The sequence below is a fragment of the Salvelinus alpinus genome, chromosome 5 (assembly GCF_045679555.1).
Source record: "Salvelinus alpinus chromosome 5, SLU_Salpinus.1, whole genome shotgun sequence".
In the NCBI taxonomy this organism is placed as follows: Eukaryota; Metazoa; Chordata; class Actinopteri; order Salmoniformes; family Salmonidae; genus Salvelinus; species Salvelinus alpinus.
Window position 1 is genome coordinate 46,439,986 of NC_092090.1, and position 23,345 is coordinate 46,463,330.

At 42.3% G+C, this 23,345-nt stretch overlaps 1 protein-coding gene across 2 annotated transcripts in view; it reads left to right on the forward strand.

The window, feature by feature from the left end:
* LOC139575053 (leucine zipper protein 2-like) overlaps positions 1 to 23,345 on the forward strand; it is a 169,651-nt gene that overhangs the window by 92,557 nt on the left and 53,749 nt on the right. For both annotated transcript variants that reach the window (XM_071400008.1, XM_071400009.1), the window contains exons 2-3: positions 17,307 to 17,424; positions 21,638 to 21,708. In XM_071400008.1, the coding sequence (XP_071256109.1) occupies positions 17,307 to 17,424; positions 21,638 to 21,708 (189 nt within the window). The remainder of the gene's footprint in view (positions 1 to 17,306; positions 17,425 to 21,637; positions 21,709 to 23,345) is intronic.

Genomic DNA, 23,345 nt, shown 5'->3' on the forward strand with positions numbered 1-23,345 from the left:
AAAGCTGATTAAACGGCATGATCATTACACAAATGCACCTTGTGCTGGGGACAATAAAAGGCCACTCTAAAATGTGCAGTTTTGTCACACAACACAAATCCACATATGTCTCAAGTTTTGAGAGAGTGTGCAATTGGCATGCTGACTGGAGGAACGTCCACCAGAGCTGTTGAAAGAGAACTGAACATTCAGTAGAATTTGGCAGTACGTCCAACCGACCTCACAACCGCAGACCACGTTTTAACCATGCCAGCCCAGGAAATCCACATCCAGATTCTTCACCAGTGGGATCGTCTAAGACCAGTCACCCAGACAGCTGATGGAACTGTTTGCACAACAAAATAATTTCTGCACAGACTATCAGAAACCGTCTCATGGAAGCTCATCTGCGTGCTCGTCGTCCTCACCAGGGTCTTGACTTGAATGCAGGCATCATACACGCCTTCAGTGGGAAAATGCTCAACTGTACCGGGCAAATGGCAGACAGAATGAATGGTGTCATGTGGGCGAGCGGTTTGCTGATGTCAACGTTGTGAACAGAGTGTCCCGTGGTGGCGCTGGGGTTATGTTATGGGCAGGCATAAGCTACGGACAACGAACACAATTGCAATTTATCGATGGCAATTTGAATACATAGAGATACCGTGACGCGATCCCGAGGCCCATTGTCGTGCCGTTCAACATTCCACAGGCCACAATCAACAGCCTGATTAACTCTACTCGAAGGAGATATGTCACGCTGCACGAGGCAAGTGTTCCTCCCGGAACAGGATCCTGCACCTCTCTGTTTTGGACTGTTTTGTTCCGGAACCTATTTGGTCGGATCCGCTACCTCTCCTGGCATAAAATATAATGTATAATAAAAGCGATCAAAGTTCATTCGAGATGCCTCTTAGTTAATTTTCCTTTCTCCACAAAAAGATGTCAAGTGAAAAAGTAGATTTTCAGCTCAGGCCTAATATTCTAAGAGTTGATTTGGGTTGGGCCAGCCCAAGTTTATGGTTTGCGCAACATTGTAACCTATGTTTGAGACCAAAAAGTGGCTGTGTGACAATTGTGCCAGTATGTTTCACATAATTAGAATGAGGTTCACTTCCTATGATCCCCCCCCTCTCTGCTCTGATAGACATGAGCCTGCAACTCTCATCTCTCCAGCGTTGCGCTTCATCATTTATGTACTTATAGAATCATAGCCATGTGAAGGGTTCTAAACGAACTGCAGCACCCCTGATACATTTAAATACATTTGCCAAAGTAATAGAATTACTGCTGTCTGTTCAGAAATAAATTAAATCATTCAGAATAGCCTACTACGCCATGAGCAGGCTTATAATTTAATGACAGAGCTTTGGCTTGTAGCCTAATAACAAGGAATAGCCTACAGTCGGGAACGCGCGGCAAATCTGTCAGTGAAAAAATAGCAAGCAGACAAAACAGGCCTTTCGCAATATTTAAAATGCAATCAAGTGAAAAAACAGTTTGGAAAGCAAATGGGTCCTGCTGAAAAGAGAAGACTATGCTTTAGGCTACCAAAATATTTGATAAACTTCCAAATATTGTTTTACAAAAGAGAGAGAGAGAGAAAATCTTTTGGCACAAGCGCATCGGCCATCACCAGCGAGTGAGCTGCGCATCATTGGGTGAGTGAGTGCAACTGGAACGCATTTTTAGGACTATAATTTCCTCCTCATATTGTAGCCTACAATATGTCTCCACACACATAGGCCGAGGCTATTGATGGATTCAAGACAAGGTCGTTTTTATTTATCTCAGATTCTCCGTTTTGTCAGTGTCAAAGTAGCCTGCCATTTCGAGCATGTGTGCGGTATTAAAAAATATAAATTTTAAATGATGTAGAATTGCATGAAATGCATTTATAAAAGGCCAACATTTTGCCAGACCATAGGCTACTAAAATGTTTCCCCACGTGTGCAACTCCTATAAGTGCCTCTACTCTACTGCTTAATGCCACTACGTAAATGTGATGATATGCATGTCATGCTTTATTATAAAGGTGACCCCCCCCCTCATGCGTTCCGGTACCTCAGAACTCCCCAGGTCACTCCACTCTCGCGCTCACTTTTTGTTCAGGCACCTCCCAATTTACAAATTAAGCACTGAGCAAATGGTAGTCACACCAGATACTGACTGGTTTTCTGATCCGCACCCCTAACATTTTTTAAGTATCTGTGACCAACAGTCCATAGATTAGGGCCTAATGAATTTATTTCAATTTACTGATTTCCTTATATGAACTGTAACTCAGTAAAATCTTTGAAATTGTTGCGTGTTGCATTTATATTTGTATTCAGTGTATATGCTAATAGCTTAAAAGTTAACTACCGAGATAACTAACCAGGCAACACAGTATGTTTTGAATTAGCTATCTAATTGTCTGTTGTCTATCATTATTACAGGCTACCTGCTGCTGCAATGTCTCTCTCGCTCCTCAGGCCCACACGCACTGGCACACAAGCATGTGTTTTTCACACATGAGTTTTCCAGGATTTTCATGACCGTACGAACCCTGTTTGCTGACCAAAAATGTGCTTTAATTGGGCAAACAATTCACAAACTAGCAAGGAATATCAGCAAATGTGCACACGAGGCTTCACATGGCTCTGCACTTTGATCTCAGAAGGTAATTGAAAAGGACCTCCCATGCCTGTTAATGCAATACAATTCTACTCCGACGCGCTCTGCATAAATTGGGAGAACAGTGCACAAAACTCTGCATCCAGAGGACACTGATCCAATTCTGATCAAAGTAAATATATATTCTGCTTGGCCAAACGTTTTTTTGACTTGTCCCAGACAAGAGAACAAACATTACTGTTGAGCCCTGTCAATACCCTACTCCCCCAATGGTAATGCCTTTCTTTAACTCGATGTGGAAATCCAATTAATTTAGCCATGATCAAAAACAGGCTAGCCCAGGTTGGCGCAAGGTAACAACGCATTAGCCAGTTTTCATGAACGCTTGACTGGGCGCAAGTGGATTTGGTCCTCGGAAAATGGCATTGTGAGGGGGTGTGGAGCGACCTACAGCTACATTTTAGCCTGCTTGGCACAGCTAAATCGAGAGGTCATTCTTTTGACTTGGATGCTTCTGTCAGATTGCTGCCCGTTGTCATCTCTCTCGTCAGCCAGGACCCCATGCAGTTGTCAATGCAGGTGCCCGAGTGTAATTCATTTTTGATGGATTCTGAATCAAATGTGTGTGTTGCACTGCTGCTGCACCAGAAGGAGGACTCACCAAAGGCAAGATGATTCCCATACAGTAAAAGTAAACAAAAAATGTGAGTCACTCAAGTGCAAACATCTCTAATGTAAACTTCCCAGATGGTTGGTTCTCTTTGTTGTGATAATACACCAGCTATACATGAGACATCAAAACCAGGTTTCTCAGCAAGATCGAAAGCTTTTGCAATTCTGCACTTGGCATACCACTGTCTACAAATGTTGATTCTCAGAATCTGTAGAACTGTAATTCAAACGAGGGGTTATATCTTTCCTTTACTTTGAAAACATAATGGGCACTTCCACTCTACGGTTGTATGGATTCCTTCATCTGTTTAATTAAGCACGTTTGCAGCGTGGTGTAAAATCAAAACACGCCTGGGGCTTGATGTTTTGTGGCGCTGGAAGAGTATGTTTGTGTCTTTTGTTATAAAAACGTCATGCAGATAGGATGTGACTTTTTCCCTATTGTCCAGGTTCTTATTAAGTCCATTAGCTAGATTTTAGATTACAATGACTGTGTTGTTACACTGTTACGTGTTTGGATTCATGTTAACAAGGAATCAATGTTGTGAAACAAAAAGCGGCGCATCAGCCAATAATTGAATCAAATGTATGTCAGACTGCATGTCTGGTATGGTCTGTGCTAGTGTAGTCAGAGGTTCGATGCCATTCCAAATTAAGCAATTGGAATTATTTAACAAGAATGTTGTGAATCTTTGAATTTTGGTTTGTTTTATGTTCCAGGCTGAACTGACTTTGATGGGCTATAGAGGAAAAAATAAGATAGCTTTTCTGGTGTGATACCTTTTTCATTACATTCAGACATTTTGGGCGAAGGTCAGATAAATGTGAAGTATTTGGACAGACCAACGTCTCATATTGACGTTTTGAAAGCACTGAGTGTGCCATATTTGACAATTTTATCAAACCCTGCAATTTCATCTTATTTTCATCATTGTAAGGTTTATGATTAGGAATTCAAGTTTGTGGTTGTTCAGGTGAAGGATGGGGTTAGGGAGAAGTAAAGGCTTTTGGAGTTTAGGATTGACATATTCCTGGAGAAAATGTCAATATATGACAGAAAGAAAAGTTATCTGACAGAAATTGACATTGATGCCCTAAACATCTGTATTCAACTAGAAATTCTCAGACCAGACTAATCAATGGACAAGACCAGTCAAAAGTTTGGACACACCTACTCATTGCAGGGTTTTTCTTTATTTGTACTATTTTCTACATTGTAAAATGGTTGTGAAGACATCAAAACTATGAAAAAACACATATGGAATCATGTAGTAACCAGAAAAGTTTTAAACAAATCAAAATATATTTGATATTTGATATTATTCAAAGTAGCCACCCTTTTCCTTGATGACAGCTTTGCACACTCTTGTCATTCTCTTAACCAGCTTCATTAGGTAGTCACCTGGAATGTGTTTCAATTAACAGGTGTGCCTTGTTAAAAGTTCATTTGTGGGATTTATTTCCTTCTTAATGCATTTGAGCCAATCAGTTGTGTTGTGACAAGGTAGGGGTGGTATACAGAAGATAGCCCTATTTGGTAAAAGACCAAGTCCATATTATGACAGGAACATCTCAAATAAGCAAAGGGAAACGACAGTCCATCATAACTTTAAGACATGAAGGTCAGTCAATGCTGATAATGTGAAGAACTTTAAAAGTTTCTTCAAGTGCAGTCGCAAAAGCCATCAAGCGCTTTGATGAAACTGGCTCTCATGAGGACCGCCACAGGAAAGGAAGACCCAGAGTTACCTCTGCTGCAGAGGATGAGTTCATCAGAGTTACCAGCCTCAGAAATTGCAGTGCAAAGAAATGTTTCACAAAGTTCAAGTAACAGACACATCTCAACATCAACTGTTCAGAGGAGACTAAGTGAATCAGGCCTTTATGGTAGAACTACTGCAAATAAACCACTACTAAAGGACACCAATAATAAGAAGAGACTTGCTTGGGCCAAGAAACACAAGCAATGGACATTAGAATGGTGGAAATCTGTCCTTTGGTCTGATGAGTCCAAATTTGAGATTTTTGGTTCCAACCGCTGTGTCTTTGTGAGACGCAGAGTAGGTGAACGGATGATCTCTGCATGTGTGGTTCCCACCGTGAAGCATGGTAAAGGAGGTGTGATGGTGTGGGGGTGCTTTGCTGGTGACATTGTCAGTGATTTATTTAGAATTCAAGGCACACTTAACCAGCATGGTTAACACAGCATTCTGCAGCGATACGCCATCCCATCTGGTTTGCACTTAGTGGGACTATCATTGTTTTTCAACAGGACAATGACCCAACACACCTCCAGGCTGTGTAAGGGCTATTTGACCAAGAAGGTCAGTGAGGGAGTGCTGCATCAGATGACCTGGCCTCCACAATCACCTGACCTCAACCCAATTTCGATGTTTTGGGATGAGTTGGACCGCAGAGTGAAGGAAAAGCAGCCAACAAGTGCTCAGCATATGTGGGAACTCCTTCAAGACTGTTGGAAAAACATTCCAGGTGAAGCTGGTTTGAGAGAATGCTAAGAGTGTGCAAAGCTGTCATCAAGTCAAAGGGTGGCTACTTTCAAGAATCTAAAATATGACATATATTTTGAGTTGTTGAACACTTTTTTGATTACTTCATCATTCCTTATGTGTTATTTCATAAACTCAGCAAAAAAAGAAAAATCCATTTTTCAGGACCCTGTCTTTCAAAGATAATTCGTAAAAATCCAAATAACTTCACAGATCTTCATTGTAAAGGGTTTAAACACTGTTTCCCATGCTTGTTCAATGAACCATAAACAATTAATGAACATGCACCTGTGGAACGGTCGTTAACACACTAACAGCTTACAGATGGTGGGCAATTAAGGTCACAGTTATGAAAACTTAGGACACTAAAGAGGCCTTTCTACTGACTCTGAAAAACACAAAAATAAAGATGGCCAGGGTCCCTGTTCATCTGCGTGAACGTGCCTTAGGCATGCTGCAAGGAGGCATGAGGACTGCAGATGTGGCCAGGGCAATAAATTGCCATGTCCGTACTGTGAGACGCCTAGGACAGCGCTACAGGGAGACAGGACAGACAGCTGATCGTCCTCGCAGTGGCAGACCTCGTGTAACAACACCTGCACATCGGTACATCGGATCGGTACATCCGAACATCACACCTGCGAGACAGGTTCAGGATGGCAACAACAACTGCCCAGGTTACACCAGGAACGCACAATCCCTCCATCAGGGCTCAGACTGTCCGCAATAGGCTGAGAGAGGCTGGACTGAGGGCTTGTAGGCCTGTTGTTAGGCAGGTCCTCACCAGACATCACCGGCAACAACGTCGCCTATGGGCACAAACCCACTGTCACTGGACCAGACAGGACTGGCAAAAAGTGCTCTTCTCTGACGAGTCGCGGTTTTGTCTCACCAGGGATGATGGTAGGATTCGCATTTATCGTCAAAGGAATGAGTGTTACAACGAGGCCTGTACTCTGGAGCGGGATCGATTTGGAGGTGGAGTGGTCTGGGGCGGAGTGTCACAGCATCATTGGACTGAGCTTGATGTCATTGCAGGCAATCTCAACGCTGTGCGTTACAGGGAAGACATCCTCCTCCCTCATGTGGTACCCTTCCTGCAGGCTCATCCTGACATGACCCTCCAGCATGACAATGCCACCAGCCATACTAATCGTTCTGTCCATGATTTCCTGCAAGACAGGAATGTCAGTGTTCTGCCATGGCCAGCAAAGAGCCCAGATCTCAATCCCATTGAGCACGTCTTGGACCTGTTGGGTCGGAGGGTGAGGGCTAGGGACATTCCCCCCAGAAATATCCAGGAACTTGCAGGTGCCTTGGTGGAAGAGTGTGGTAACATCTCACAGCAAGAACTGGCAAATCTGGTGCAGTCCATGAGGAGGAGATGCACTGCAGTACTTAATGCAGCTGGTGGCCACACCAGATACTGACTATTACTTTTGATTTTGACGCCCGCTTTGTTCAGGGACACATTATTCAATATCTGTTAGTCACATGTCTGTGGAACTTGTTCAGTTTATGTCTTAGTTGTTGAATCTTGTTATGTTCATACAAATATTTACACATGTTAAGTTTTCTGAAAATAAACGCAGTTGACAGTGTTTTTTTTGTTGCTGAATTTAGTTTTGATGTCTTCACTATTATTCTACAATGTAGAAAATAGTAAAAATAAAGAAAAACCCTTGAATGAATTGGTGTGGCCAGACTTTTGACTGGTACTGTATCTATTGTTGTTTTTGGCTTTAATTCCTGTTAGGTCACGTTCCATGCAATGTAAAAGAGAAACTACACAACAGTCTCACAGCTGCTTAAAAACTGGTGGCAAAATATGCTGTATTCTGAGCATGTAAGATAGCAATCTCTTGGAATATTTGAAGCTGTAAGAAAAATACGAGTAGGGCAGGTATTAAAGATGTGGTTTGTTTGAGGGGTTGGGTCACTGCTGAACAGCAATTTATATCACATATCAATGTAATATAAGCACATATTTTCTTCATAACAGTAATGTATGGTGTCTCGTCGCAGCCCACTACTCCCTGATGTTCATATTTCACATTTTGTTGTTGATGTATGAATGTCAATTTCAAACCTGTCAAGAGTTTCATTTCAGTGTGTCAATCATCCTGAGCATTTCCTCTTAGTTAAGCTGCGATTTGTGAAAAGCCCCATATTGCATGCTTGACTTTGCATTTCATAATGTTAATCTTGCAACTCTCCCAAGATAGTGTGGAGAAGAGACATCTAACCTTGTAACAAGATAGTGTGGAGAAGAGACATCTAACCTTGCTATGGTATTCTACACAGTAGACCAGTAGAACACAAACAAATTTAATGAAAAGCCTGATTGGGGATTTTATTGAGGAGTTGGTGAAGTGGCAAATTACTGTAGAAAATAAGCGACAGAAAACAAACTCAAAGCACTCCCAGAGACAGGCCGACTGACAGCTCGCCTGTGCCCAAACAATGGAATCAAACAGGGTCTTGCCTACTCTAAATTGATCATCCCACCGCCAGAGGATTCCTCATCCAAAACTGAACGGAGCACCAGCAGGGTAGTTAACCAGTAATCAAGTCACATCCGTCATCCAATTCCAAATTCCCCTCTCTCTCTCTCTCTCGCTCTCTTCATCCTCCCCTCTCGGCCTCTCCATCCTCCCCTCTCGGCCTCTCCATCCTCCCCTCTCGGCTCATTCTTCTTCCCTCTCTCAGAATTACACTTGTAAGTGGGGCAGAAGCTTCACTGATTGCCCATGATGTGAATCAGGTGCATGTTCTTGCCTATTGCCAACTTCACTTCTTCCTTCGCTATTGGTCAGCAGGGGGAATCGGACCTACAGAGCCACTAAAGCTCCCATAGATCATTGTTTTTCAAACCTGTCTTCGGGGACCCCCAGACATTTCACAATGTTGTTGTAGCCCTGAACTAGCTCACCTGATTGACCTAGTCGAAGGCTTGATGATTAGTTGACAAGTTGAATCAGGTGTGCTAGCTTTGAAAAACATAGAATAGATCAAATACATGGAATGGCTGCGGGTCCCCGAGGAGATGTTTGAGAACCACTGCCATAGATAACCGGCGTGCTTGAGGGGATCAGTTTGAGCAAGGTGAGGCGCAGAATCGTGATTTGTAGATCAGTGATTCTGTAAAACCCCAGTGCAATGTAGTAGATCTCAAAACACATCTTTGAGCGGTCATTATTCCACACTTACATGTGATTAGACAGGAACACAATGCATTGTATTTTTCCTGGCTATTCCACTCTCTCTGCAATGAAACAGAATTCATGGGAGGGGAATTTTTTTCTCTAGATGTAGTGCTGCTTCCAAACACGTCTGCTCATTGTGGTGTGTGTCTAAGGCGATTATACAGTCTTTACTTATTTACTAACCGAGAAATTCTCATGTGGTCGGACCAAGAAGCTTTGGTTGCTCGCATCATCTCCTTTTTATCCCATCTTACCACTATAGCCTATTACACTGATGCTCTGTTATAGTGCTCTATCCAACCCGTTTAGTGAATCACATTAGGACTTGACTCATTCCATCATTCAATCCACCATTCTCAAATACTGCATTTCGTATTATGCCGTTTTCCATTGTGTATCTGGGTTCATGGACACACTTAGCTTCATTCTGCGACAGCAGGGACATTTTTTAATTAGTCGGAGTGAAAGATGTGAAGCTTTAACTCGAAAGGCATGCAAAGTCAAATATTTACTCTTGCTCTGGCAAGCCTCGCATGTACATATGCGTTTGTTTGTTGTTTGCTTCCTTCCTACATTGGCACACTGAGAGATATTGATATCATACAAACCGTATAAAAGAGTATATAAGAATCATACCACAGTCTATTCTATATGGCGCATGTTTTACAAGGCCGTAACAGCATTCTACATGGATAAGAGTAAACAATATCAGTGGATTTCAACTGAATATAAGGATTTCAACTGAATATAAGATGTTATGTTGAATTCTTTTTTGGAACAGGGCTGAATGTTACTCGCACTATGACTTTTTCTTCCTACACATTTCTGCCTGGTTTGTAGGTGTGTACTGGCTTTTCAGCAGCCTAAATTTTCTTTCACTGAAAAGGTGGTGTTCTCTCTCTCCCACACAATGAAAGTGTATTATCTATAGCCTCAATAGAGAGATACTTTGTAGCTTTTGATGTTTGGCAGGTGTGCCTTTCAAAGAGAAGAGTAAAGGCATTCCGCTTGATTGGAACACAAGAATTGCACGGGGGTTCACAACACAAACCATTACAGGAACTGGATGTTGGTGGGCGCTGCATTCGAAACACTCCATATCAAAGATTTAATTGGAGCTGGCAACCTTGGTCAAGTCTGGGGATATCTTTTTAACACCCTCTTTGTAAAATAGGCCCCAGTCGAGAGCTTCTGCATGCAATCACAGGAAGGGAGAGTGAGTCACAACTCGTCTGTAAATCAGGCGGGAAGAAGCAAGGCGCTCCTTGTCTCTTTGTGTTCTAGGGCGTATTTATTAAAGGCACAGAAGTGATATGGTGCGCACAAATACAGTTTGGATATTAAATTTGCCAGAAAAAGCGATTCCTCCTAGGGTTTTTTTCCCCCTTCGCCGGATAACACTTTCATGCAGGCTGCACGTCTAGACGGCTCGGGCCCAGTGTTATTAAATAAAGCATGCCGTTTTGAGACGTGGCCACAGCTGGGAGGATGGTTTCATGTTGAACGTCTACTGTGAAAACGATTCAGAGTGTGCATGACAGAGGGGAGAGCAGACGGAATGCTGACAAGCTCTCACCTCCAAGCAAGTACATTTGGTTTACCTTAAGATAGGCTTAAACCTGGAATCCTTAATGGTGAAACAGCCACATCCATCCACACTATGAGGTTGGAATAATATTGCGAAATTGTAAAAATTATGATAATGCCATTTTAGTGTAAAATCTGTTTGAAAAGGCTACTCTTTTGGTGGGATGGAGTTTTGGCCTGCCTGTTGCCAACACCAGGCGGTAAAATAGTTAATAGACCAATAAGAAAGAGAGTTTCAAACCTCTCTGCCAATAACAGATAGTTTTTAGTTTTCCCCTCCCCACTCAGACCACACCCAGACAGTCCTAGCAAAATTCTAGCTTGAGAAATTGCTGGCTGTATTTCTGTATATTGAAAGTTACATATCTTGGAAACTTGATTGCTGACATGCAAAACATTTTGGGACTATATCAACAATGGACTAATGAAACAAATACCAAAAGATCGTTTTGGGGTGGAATTTTCCTTTAAATGTCATTACATCCATTTATAACTATTGTGTTATTCATATACAGTATGTAAATTAATGCCCCAAAAAATAATACTGTCTCCACATAGGGAATAACAGAATGATGGAGTGTTTAACATCAAGGGAAGTAATTGGCATACATTTATGCATGAAAATGCCTGCAATATATTATTGAATTATTAATTTATTATGCTAAGTATTTCCATTTCAATGTCTTCAAATTTGAACACTGTAGAATATTAGGCAATTTAAGTGATGAACAAATTAGCTGGCCTTGCTACGTGAATGAAGAAGCATATGGCGAAAGATTCCTGTTCACTTCAGATAATATGGGGCTTTCACGTCCTTGCTCAGTGTATTGTAAAACTTCTCCACAAACAAGTCCATTGTATCAGTTGCTGTGTACCAGCTTGGGATGGGTGACACTGAAAATGGTCTCATATATCAGCAATGCATATGTATCCTACACATGGATAATCAGGGGCCATTTTTGGGTCGTGCTGGTCCCCAAAGATCCACCCTAAGATCATTTGGTCCGGTTGATCATCGAAGATGCAGGCCAGGTCAGTTCAGTCAGGGGATTTTACGTTTTTAAATGTAACCTTTATTTAACATGGCAAGCCAGTTAAGAACAAATTCTTATTTACAATGATGGCCTACTCCGGCCAAACCTGGACGATGCTGGGCCAATTGTGCGCAGCCCTATGGGACTCCCAATCACGGCCAGATGTGATACAGCCTGGATTTTACACACATACTCACAGACACAGACACACAGAATTACCTCAGGGAACTTATTTGGGTGGCCTCTTGAAGGGAAAATATGTTTTTTTTAAACTAGGTCATCTAGGACTCCCTCAATAGAATACTCCATCTAGCTCAAGTTTCGTTTAGTCTTGTCACAGTTGTATGGGGACCGCAGACTGAGACAAGTCAACCAATGGATCTGACACTACAATCTTGTCATTCCCAATGAAAGGTCAAATATTTAATTCTCTGCTCTAAAAACTAGTAAGCAATGTTAACACAAATTAAAGTAAAATGTGCTTATTTCTACCTGGTAAAGATAGTTGAACATTTTCAACATATTTCTTGGAACAGCTCATTCTCGTTTTAATTACGGAATATCATCAGAATACTGTTGATGACTGTATCTGTAAAAAATGTATCAGTCAATTCGTTAATCAATTAATCAAAAGTTTTCAGGCCCGTTCATAGTAGGTCACTGACAAAGGAAGTGGGTCATCACATTACAAAAACGCACACACATAAAAACACTTTGAAAGTTCCTAAATAATTTTCATCAATTTTAAAAGCTGTTTTATTTTTTTTCATAGGCATGCACATTTACATTTTAGCGTCTCGTTTAGTCTCAGAACCCCCACTCTTTAATTTCAGATATAAATCACAAAGAAAAACAAATCAATATGAAATGGAGAACATTCATCTCATGCAAGACCTTGGAAGGAGATACAATTGGATATTTTATTTCATATCAAACAGCTCTGTTAGTTGACATTGGATACTGTCACTGAATATGCCACGGATCAATATACTTTAAAATATGAGCACGCTATCATTTTTCAGGGATATATTACGCTTTTGGACTGCGTCACGTTGTGTCCACCCTTCTTTAGGTGTCGTCTTACCAACATTTGATGCCAAATTAGCTTCTTCTGAACCCATTGTTTTACCGTGTCCAGCAACCAAACAATTAAAGAAGATTTTGTGCCAGATAGCCTGACAACGCAATTAATATTCCCTGCTGTCTGCTATGTTTATACAAGACAAGAGTCAGTAAACATGACGGATTGATTTTGTCACAGGTGTTGGGTGGTAGTCACGCTTGGGTAGAGAAATAAAGGAATTTTTCGACAAGCCTTGGGCAGTCCCCCTTATTACAACTATTTATTTGCACCCTCTTAATGACACAATTAAACCAGCCTGAACTTGGAGGCACTGCATAAACCGCTGTCTCCTCACAATCGGCATGACAGCAAATAAACTCCTTCTAAATTTGACGGGTTAAATGCTAGCACTTACAAATAACTTCTACTGTTGGTTTTGTAGCTTGTTCGTCGTAAAATAGGTTCCCCTTCAGTTTATTTGCCACACAATATTGGTTTCGAGGTGCATTCTTAAATATGGGTTATCTGATGGGGATACTTCCATCCAGCTACCGGGCAACGCTTAGTAAATCATAACGAAGGCATTTCTAAATATATTTACTAAGAAACAATGCGAAAGTAGTCCATGATCAGTAAATCTGAGTTGACAAAAGATTAGGAACACCTGCTCTTTCCATGACATGGACTGACCAGGTGAAGCCATGTGAAAGCTATGATCCCCTTATTGATGTCACTTGTTAAATCCACTTCAATCATTGTAGATGAACGGGAGGAGACTGGTTAAAGAAGGATTTTTAATGCTTCAGACAATTGAGACTTGGATTGTATATGTGTGCCATTCAGAGGGTGAATTGGCAAAACAAAATATTTAAATGCCTTTGAACGGAGTATGGTAGTAGGTGCCAGGCGCACCGGTTTGAGTGTGTCAAGAACTGCAATGCTGCTGGGTTTTTCACACTCAACAGTTTCCCATGTGTATCAAGAATAGTCCACCACCCAAAGTACATCCAGCCAACTTGACACAATTGTGGGAAGCATTGGAGTCAACATGGGCCCGCATCCCCGTGGAACGCTTTTGACACCTTGTAGAGTCCATGCTCTGACGAATTGAGGTTGTTCTGATGGCAAAAGGGGTTGCAACTCAATATTAGGACGATGTTCCTAATGTTTTGTACACTCAGTGTAGTTTTGTGTTTATATACTATCTACGGATTGTCCTCACATGGGCCACCATGGGAATTCCTTATTATTCATATTCCTTGTATTATCATACATCCTTACAACTGGTGTGTCTGGTGTGAGTAGGATCCTTTCAAGTACATCCATTCATATCAATGAATACCTTGTTTATTTTAAAACAAAGATTTATGAATTGGCAATAGGTCATTGATTAATATGAAACATTGCCAGCTACAGTACAGTGTCTTGCAAAAGTATTTCTTTAAATTTGATTGTGTTACAAAGGGGATGTACTTAATTGCCATTTTTTTGTCAACAATTTACAACAGATATAAATATTTAGAAACGCCTTCGTTAATGATTTATTAAGCATTGCACGGTAGCTGGATGGAAGTATCCCCATCAAATAAGCTACGCTTATTTTTGGTTCTCCTTTAATCCCTCCGGTAGTACATAGCCACATGTATGAATCACAACTGAAAACTGTGCCCGCAACAAGCGTGCACATTCTTGATTTTACACACACCAGTGTGCGTAAGCGAGACAGGCCTACATACTGTTTCTATGTACACTCACAGAAGGCTTCGCTCCCTCACCTCCTACACATCATTTCCACACTTTGACTGCCGTGGCGTTGCCCAGCGAGGCTGAATGATCTCATAAGCTATTAGCCGTTATTAAAAAAAGGCCCGGGTCAATAGCTTGTAACCGGTGCTACGATAGAGCGTTTACAGGCCAGCCCTGTCAACTGAACTGAAGACCAAGCTGCTTCTGCAGCTGCTCTCTAGGTAGAGAGGGAAAGTGGCATGGCCTTGCCTCCTTCCCCTTATTGAGCTGTTGTTTTGCTGTTGATTGTAGACCTCAGCACTTTTCCCTCTCCAGGCCCACGGCTCAGCACTTCTCTTTTACACAGCAGGGTCAACCTCATATAACTCAGAAACTCGCTGTGATTTCAAGGCTAGAGAAATGTTTGTCCGCAAGAAGTTAACGCAGGATCCACCAATAAATGATGATGCTCCTCATATAGGAGAAAGCTCATCTTTCTTCATTCTTTTGCGTGTGGCATTTTTCATTATTTCGAGCCGCTCGTGTTTTACTGTCTTGACTTAAGATGCTCGATCAAGATGGATATAAAAGAATGTGGAAATTGCAGAGGCCCAACTAAAAAATATTGAATTATGTGATCACTGGCAGCAGAATCCTGAGGACAGCGGCCTCCTATCTGATCATAAGACTGTTTGTCAGACAACCCGATTCTCATTAGCACACTTTTCTCTCGTCCAACGGATCCGTGAAACCGCGAGGTTGCCAGGACGCTGGTGTCGGGGGAAAGGTCATGACATAATTAGGGATCTGCCGCCATTTTTGGCAGTAGTTAACAATTTATGTCGGACCATGCGCAACGTTTTTTTACCGTAATCTGTGACTCTACATGTGATATAGCTAGTTCTGTTTCAGTGGGCCTCAAATTACGAGTCTCATTCGTTTCACTCCCACGGATGGGCCAATTCCATTGGGTAATGAATACGCTGGCAGACAGGGAGTGATTTCCCCATCTCTCTGTTGCGTGAGCCTGCAATAGATTTCACAGATGCCATACGGTGGCAACTCATGCGCGGGATGCATTACAGCATGTTCTTTATTTCTTTCTTAGGTGCTGCTGTTCTATTACTGATTTATGTGTTATTGTGCTTGATCCGGTGATGGGATTTGTGACATGAGGTGCATGAGACTTTTGGAACAAGGCCCCAGGTCGATCGGGCTGGGAGCCCTCCCAGATTCAGCCGAATATGGTGGGCAGCAATGTTGCATTCAAAAGCACAAAGAAATGACACAGTATATTTCTTTTTCCACACCTGGTCCCCAAAATCCACTCTCAGAGGGGTTTACAGTAAAGCTCATTAAGCTGCATGGCGGGGGTTGTTGTTTTTCTCCAGACGTTAAGTAACATTTTCTTGCACTTGGGGCTCTACTCTTTCCTCTGGAGCTTCTAGTGTAAGACAAAGCAATGCCATTTGGGTGTTTGTCTTACAGGCATTTCCGCGGTGTTGGAAGGATGTTGTTTTCCCCCTACACTTCCTGGTTCTTGGTTTTGATTGTAGAGGGCCCTTGATGTTCTTGTGACTTGTAGAGATAGAGCTTCTATTGTCTATTTACCACCTTAAATGAATGTCAAATTAGGGGAGTGGTTAAAGATTAAATGTTTCATGTTTTTGTAACACAGCATTTGCAAATAATGATTTCTTTCTGGGGGGTTGAAAGCAATCAACGATGCACAGCATGTCGATATAAAATTGACGACCGGTTGCGTCGAAAACCGCTGGCTGACCAGCTTGATCTTGAGGAAGTTTCCAAAAGATTGATTCATTTATTTTTGTTTGTAAATGAGGGTGTTGCGTTCAATAAAAATCGATTTTCAATCTGATATCGGCAGTTGGCACTAGGGAAGATGTAGGCAAGCTGCAATGTCTTTATCTATGACCACAGATGAAAGAGAGAGAGAGAGAGAGAGAGAGAGAGAGAGAGAGAGAGAGAGAGAGAGAGAGAGGGATGAAGAGAGAGAGAGGAGAGAGGAAGAGCTCACATGGCTAACCGTAGCCCCAAAAGGCCAGAGCTGTCAGTTTCTTCTTCAGCTCTTTATTTGCCACTCCTGAGCTTTCACTCTCTATTCCCTACTCCTCCAACCACTGGGTTCCCTAACTCTACTTCACTTGGCTGATGTGTATGCTTGTCTTTCAAGAGCCATATGTCTGTTTTATCAATAGGTAAGCTAGTAAGGTAAGAGACGCAAACCCCTAAAATAGTACGCAAAGGGTATGGACAAAGTCGAACGGAATCTTTTATCAGTATACCCAGCAAACCAAAATTGGTTATGTGAAAGTTCCCAGAACTTTCCCAGAATGTTCTATGGTGCTTGTTATATAGATATATAGATTTCTTTTCTGGAAAAAAATAAATCTTGTTTTCCAAATTTTTCTTTGAGTGTTTTGGGGGTTCTGGAATGTTCCCGTTTTGCATCATATGGAATGAATTAATTCAGAATTCTCAGACAAGACTGTAATGACCAAATTTTGATGCACAATTGCGCGAAAGTCATGTTTGCCTCTTGGCAAGGTCACCATAAAAAAAATTGCACATTTACATTTCAATAGTTTGATTTATAAAGAAATAGAAAAGGCATTTGACAAATGGGTGCTGTGGATATTTCAGTCTTTTTGACAGTTGGATTTGCCAAATTGGTAAGGTGATTGAAGTGCTTTTTTATCTCGAAACCCAAGGACTGAGTATTGAGTAGATATTAGTGTGTCTGTACTTCTTTACCCTTTTTCTCTAATGACACAACACTTTTAATCCGCTTTAACACCGTCTCCTACACCCAAGGGTGCCAATAAAGAGGGATTCTGTCAGGCGGCGGACATAAAGTAGTGAAATCTCTCTCTCTTCTCTCTCTCTCCCTTGACAGACAAGGCTATGAGGGGCTGGAGCAGAAGCTGAAGGAGGTCTTCACAGAGCGGACTGGCATCCTGCGTCAACTCTCCAAGACTACAAAGGAACTGGACAGCATAAAAGGCAACCTTCAGGTTAGAGCCCCACTGTTTCTTTTCTGACAGATTATAGTGGGATGTTAAAGAAAGGGGGATGGCTTTGAGTGCCTTTGGAACCATGGGGTTATTTCGAAAGGCTAAGAACTTAAAAAAGGGCTTAACAATTCAGCTCAGCCTGTGATTCACTTTTTCTCATCCGCTGTCCTGGGGTATAATGAGCCACCACATACCTGGGGCCTCATTTATTAAAAGCAAATAAGCAATATGTTCTGCGTTTTGACGATCCCTCCACCTGATATGAATACGAATTGGAAGTGGAAGTCCTGTAGTTGAGGTGCAGTTGTAAAAACTGGAAAATTACTCCAAGGTGGAAGAGTTGAGAAATCTGGCTCGACACTCTTCGAAAAAAGGGTTCCAAAAGGGTTCTTCAGCTGTCCCTATAAGAGAACCCTTTTTGGTTCCAGGTATAACTCTTTTTGGTTCCATGTAGAACCCTCTTTAAGGGTACTACATGGAACTAAAAGGGTTCTACCTGGAACCCCAAACAGTTATTCAACAGGTTATCCTATGGGGACAGCCGAAGAACCCTTTCGGGTTCTAGTTTGCAGAGGATTTTGAATGATATGATCAAGTAACTGTCGCGACAGGACGTGCATGTGTGGTGCTGATGGAGGATGTTTACATTACCTTATTTGACTTCAGTACTGTATTTGACATCTTTCAAATACTTTAGATGTGCTTGACTGAAATTGCCTGGCTCAATGGAACCAATGGAATAGTTCAAACGGTGCTAACCCTGTCCATCTGGAACTCCAGGCGGACTCAAGCAAACACTGAAATTATTTGAATGACCCAGGTCTACTTTAAATGGTATCTATGCTTCTACCCTTGACGTCTACCACAGCTCGATGTAATCTGTTTTTGACATACAGATCCGCAAATGTTGTGTATACGGTATGTTGTATGTACATGTACGTTACAACGTTACTCTTTCCTGTGAGCACAGTGCAGAATAGGATTGACAGAATGGGGAATGACAGGTGTTGAGAGGTAGAAGATGGAAATGTATGATAAAGATCATCACTCCCATAGTGGATGCTGTGAAATAAATTCATGAGAATTGGTAAATGCACAGCTTGAATGGAAGACCACATAAACATAGTTAATCCTAGATCTTGAGATTCCAGTGTAATTTGGTTGTTAAATTGTATACTGCAGCAAGGCAATACATTTTTCTCTGATACATCTGTATATCGCCACTGATCGGGGCTGCAGTCGATTCCATTTCAGTTCTCATCAAACAAGTAGGGAATGAATTGAATTGAACAAATAGATTGAAAAAGACGTTAGGTTGTATGAGTATTTTCAGTCCAAATTCTACTTTCAACATCCTGTGTCCCGCAGAGAACCAGCAGACACAAATATGTCTCTCAGATGTTAGCCAGAGTACCGTTGTCACATAGGCAGTCTTGAATAGAATCTCTGTTGCCAAATTTGGTGCCAGTGGTCCCTTGGGTTTGTCTGGGCCACTGTGTTCTTTTTAGTAGGCTTGGATGGCTGTAGCCCAATTTCATTTCAGTTTTAATCAATGACTTCCCAATTACACCCTGTGAACTTGTATGACATGTAACCTGGTGTCACGTCTACTCCCGTTCCCCCTATCTGGCGCTTGTTGTCGCCAGTTTACTCATTATTACGCACACCTGCCACCATTGTTACGCGCACCTGTGCCTCATGAGACTCACCTGGACTCCATTACCTTCCTGATTACCTCCACTATATCTGTCACTCCCTTTGGTTCTCCCTTTGCGTACCCGGTACGCATCACCAAAGGGAAACAACAGGGATTTTTATTTGCTTTTTTACTGGTGATGTCGGGTCCAAGGGAAGCTGCCGAAGAAAAAGGGGAAGCCTCAGCTGGCTCGTCAGGCTTCAATGCCTCAGCTGGCTCGATAGGTTCTCAATCATCGGTTGGCTCGTCAGGCTTCCATTGCCGAAGCTACCGGGGATGCCTCAGCTAGCTCATCAGGCTTCCATGCCTCAGCTGGCTCGACAGGTTCTCAAGCCTTGGTTGGCTCATCAGGCTTCCACGCCTCAGCTGGCTCGTCAGGTTCCCACGCCTCAGCTGGCTCTACAGGTTCCTGCACCTCAGCTGAGTCTACAGGTTCCCGCACCTCAGCAGAAGCGACTGGCCCACTCCTGGTACTCGGGACCGTCCCTCTGGTCGGCGTCCTGCGGCAGGAGCCGCGTGTCAGGGAGGGGGTGCTGTTACGTATACTCCCACTCCCCCTCTCTGGCGCTCGTTGTTGCCAGTTTACTCATTATTATGCACACCTGCCACCATCGTTATGCGCACCTCCGCCTCATGAGACTCACCCGGACTCCGTCACCTTCCTGATTACCTACCCTATATCTGTCACTCCCTTTGGTTCTTTCCCCAGGCATTATTGATTCTGTTCCTGTGTTATATGTCTGTACACTACTCGTGTTTCTTGTTTTGTTCTATGTTTCTTTTAATTATTAAATTCCCTCCCTGTTCTTGCTTCGCGACTCCTAGTGTACCCGTTACACCCTGGCCAGCCTGGGTTCCTGGTGTTGTCCTCCTGACAGTTTTCGGTGGCATCCATTGTCCCTTGGTCGGGTCTGGCTGGCACTGTGTGTCTGTCTAAGCTACCACTGTCCTCGGGGCAGGCTTTGATTTCAGTTAGCTACTGTACATTATGTGCAGACTTGGATGGCAGTGTCCCCTGTGCCTTGTACAAATGTACCAGGCAAAGCAGGCGGTAGGAGATGAAGGGAGAAGCGAGGGGGGAATGATCTCTTATAAAAAAAGGGGGGGAAAACAATCAACCGTAACTTTTTATAATAATCCATTATGTATGTGTAACAGAGTAACCTTTCTGGTGGAGATTTACTGACCTAAGCGTTTATTTTTTTAATTAGACATCCCTTGGGTGCTGGGTCAACCCTTCATAATTAAACTTTGCCTGATAGAGCTTTGATTCTTGGCAGTTGCTTTGTGGTGTGCTAGTATAGGGTTTAATGGGGGCCATTCCTTCGCACCTCAACTGCTTATGGAGGTACCCTGGTTTGTTATGGTAGGTGTCAGCACCTCTCTAAATCGAATCCTGATGGGATGCAGCCAGATTAAAGTTTTTGTGATACAGAAATATGTTTTTTTTGTTTGTTTGTTTTTTTACCCCCTTTTCTCCCCAATTTTCGTGGTATCCAATTACTAGTAATTACTATCTTGTCTCATCGCTACAACTCCCGTACGGGCTCGGGAGAGACGAAGGTCGAAAGCCATGCGTCCTCCGAAACACAACCCAACCAAGCCGCACTGCTTCTTAACACAGCGCGCCTCCAACCCGGAAGCCAGCCGCACCAATGTGTCGGAGGAAACACTGTGCACCCGGCTCCCTTGGTTAGCGCGCACTGCGCCCGGCCCGCCACAGGAGTCGCTGGTGCGCGATGAGACAAGGATATCCCTACCGGCCTAACCCGGACGACGCTAGGCCAATTGTGCGTCGCCCCACGGACCTCCCGGTCGCGGCCGGCTGCGACAGAGCCTGGGCGCGAACCCAGAGTCTCTGGTGGCGCAGCTAGCGCTGCGATGCAGTGCCCTGCACCTCTGGGAGGCCCATATGGGTATTTTTCTGAATGTCTCTTCTCATTATTATACTGAAGCACATTTTAAAATCGTTCGGTAATCTCGCAGAGCTGCAGTTATTGAACTCCCAATTATTGTGTTTATGGAAATGAGAATCAAATGTATTATCAACAAGATACTGTACCACTTGAATTTTCTATAATTGTATTCAAAAGTTTGTCTCTGCCAGAGTTTTCTTCCCCAAAAAGTGTCAGGTTCATAATTACACTCCAACCTGCATATAAACTACATGAGCTCCTACAAGCTTACAAATAAACTACAACTTGTTGTATCACAATAAGTATTTTCGACTACCCTCATAAAAGCACACACATCCATCTACGAGGGGTTACACCATATGGACGAAAAATAATAATCATTATTCACACCTTTTTTTGCCTGTGTATAGACTGTATGACAGCTTGGAGCAACGTGTGCATTTACACTCGAAAGGAGCACTGTTGTTTTCTTTTCGTTCCTACTGTATGAGGTCTTTGAATCAGCTCCTTCACTTTGGAGTGTTGGAGTGAGACTGTGAGTGGTCATATAATAAACCAATTTCTCTTGCGAGACTGAAAAGCTCTCCTTCCTCAATTCTAGACACTGAAAAATGATGACTCCGTGGCCAAGAAGGATGTCCAGAGAATCCTGGAACTCAGCCACAAGCAGAGGTAGACCTAACCTTCTTAACCATTTGCTATTGCACATTGCTGCCATATGGATTATTTTGAAGAGCAACATTAATTTTAATTACTTCTATGGTGCAAGAACAATGTGATTTTACCTGCAATTCAACTTTGGTATACACAGTATATGCTTATACCCTACCGCTTTATAAATAGCAAACCAACATATCAACACATGACAATCTTAAACAAACCATAAAACAATTTTTTATTGTTGGTTTTTATTGTTTTTATTGTTTATCCTGGTCCACAGACGATTTGAGCAGCCACCTGCGTTCCACTATAAATCCGATTAATCCTGCATTTGATTCGTTCCATTGCCAAGAATGATTATCCAATGACTTCATCGCGAGATATCCAGGCAACTGAGTTATGGAAAAATCATTTGTTTTTGACACCTTTCAATCATGTTTTTGATTGCTTTGGGGGAGTAAGAACTAGCAACTATTTTAATGTGAAACCATGGTACTGTAGCCACATCCTCAAGTCAACACATGTTGAAAAATTACAAACGTGAGGCTTTACAAGATGCTGTCATTCCAGGTTTAGAAATGTTATTTAATTAAGACACTGTAGCCTTTATAAAAGCTGAAAACAGACATATTGTAGTCAGCAACATGATAAAACACAAACCTTAACCCTCGTCCTTGCCACCATGATTTTACCTAATCGTGTACATAACCAATTACTATATTTAAACTGCAAATATACAGACAACTTGAGGGGCCAATGAAATACGCGGCGGGGTGGGGGAAGACAGTAGTAAAAGTCAAACATTCTGTCCGGTTTACTTTTGTGCTCTGGTTAAAGTAAATAACTGCCTTCCCACAGACACCATAACTGCCTTCCCACAAATACCCATAATGGGTTATGCACTATTTTATACACAGTCCAGTGCTGTGTTGCCTGAGGAAAATGTCACTCAGAATAATTTTGTGTTGTTTGTAGCCCATAGGCAAATGTCTCTAAATATCGGTGAAGATATGTTGACTCAATGTGTTGACTTGAAGCTTATTTACAGTACCAAATGTTGTTGGGCTCCCCTTAAATGTCAACCTCAAATTCATTCCACGCTAACTTCTTAAACATTGTTCTGTCTACCCTTAAAACGTCATACTGCTGGTTTTAGGGTGAGATCAGAAAAATGAAATCCCAAGTAGCGGAAAATAAAAATGTTTGCTTGACTGGGCTCATGCCAACAGACACAACCATTGGCATGTGAAATACGACAGGGCATCGCAGCAGTGAAGAGAGACTTTTCCTTCTGAGATTGACACACAGTGCTGTTGACTGCAGATGCTGCTCCTCGACTGCACAATTGATGGACCATGACCATGTCATATGTAGTTAAACTCTAAACCTACACTAAGCCCAGTCAAAGGGAATAATTCTTTGCTGCTGTAATCGTATACCGGCATTCTGGATTTAAGTTTGGCATTTCGTCACGCATTCTATCACAAATGTTTGGTAGAAAAAATAAGCATGAATTGATTTGATAATTTGATCCTATTCAGTGCTCAGTCAGTCAGTCAGTCAGTGCTTGAGATACTATTACTACTCCCTCGCCACTGCGAGAAGAGTTGGAGAGGAGAAGGATAGGTGCTAACTGAGTGTTTCTCACC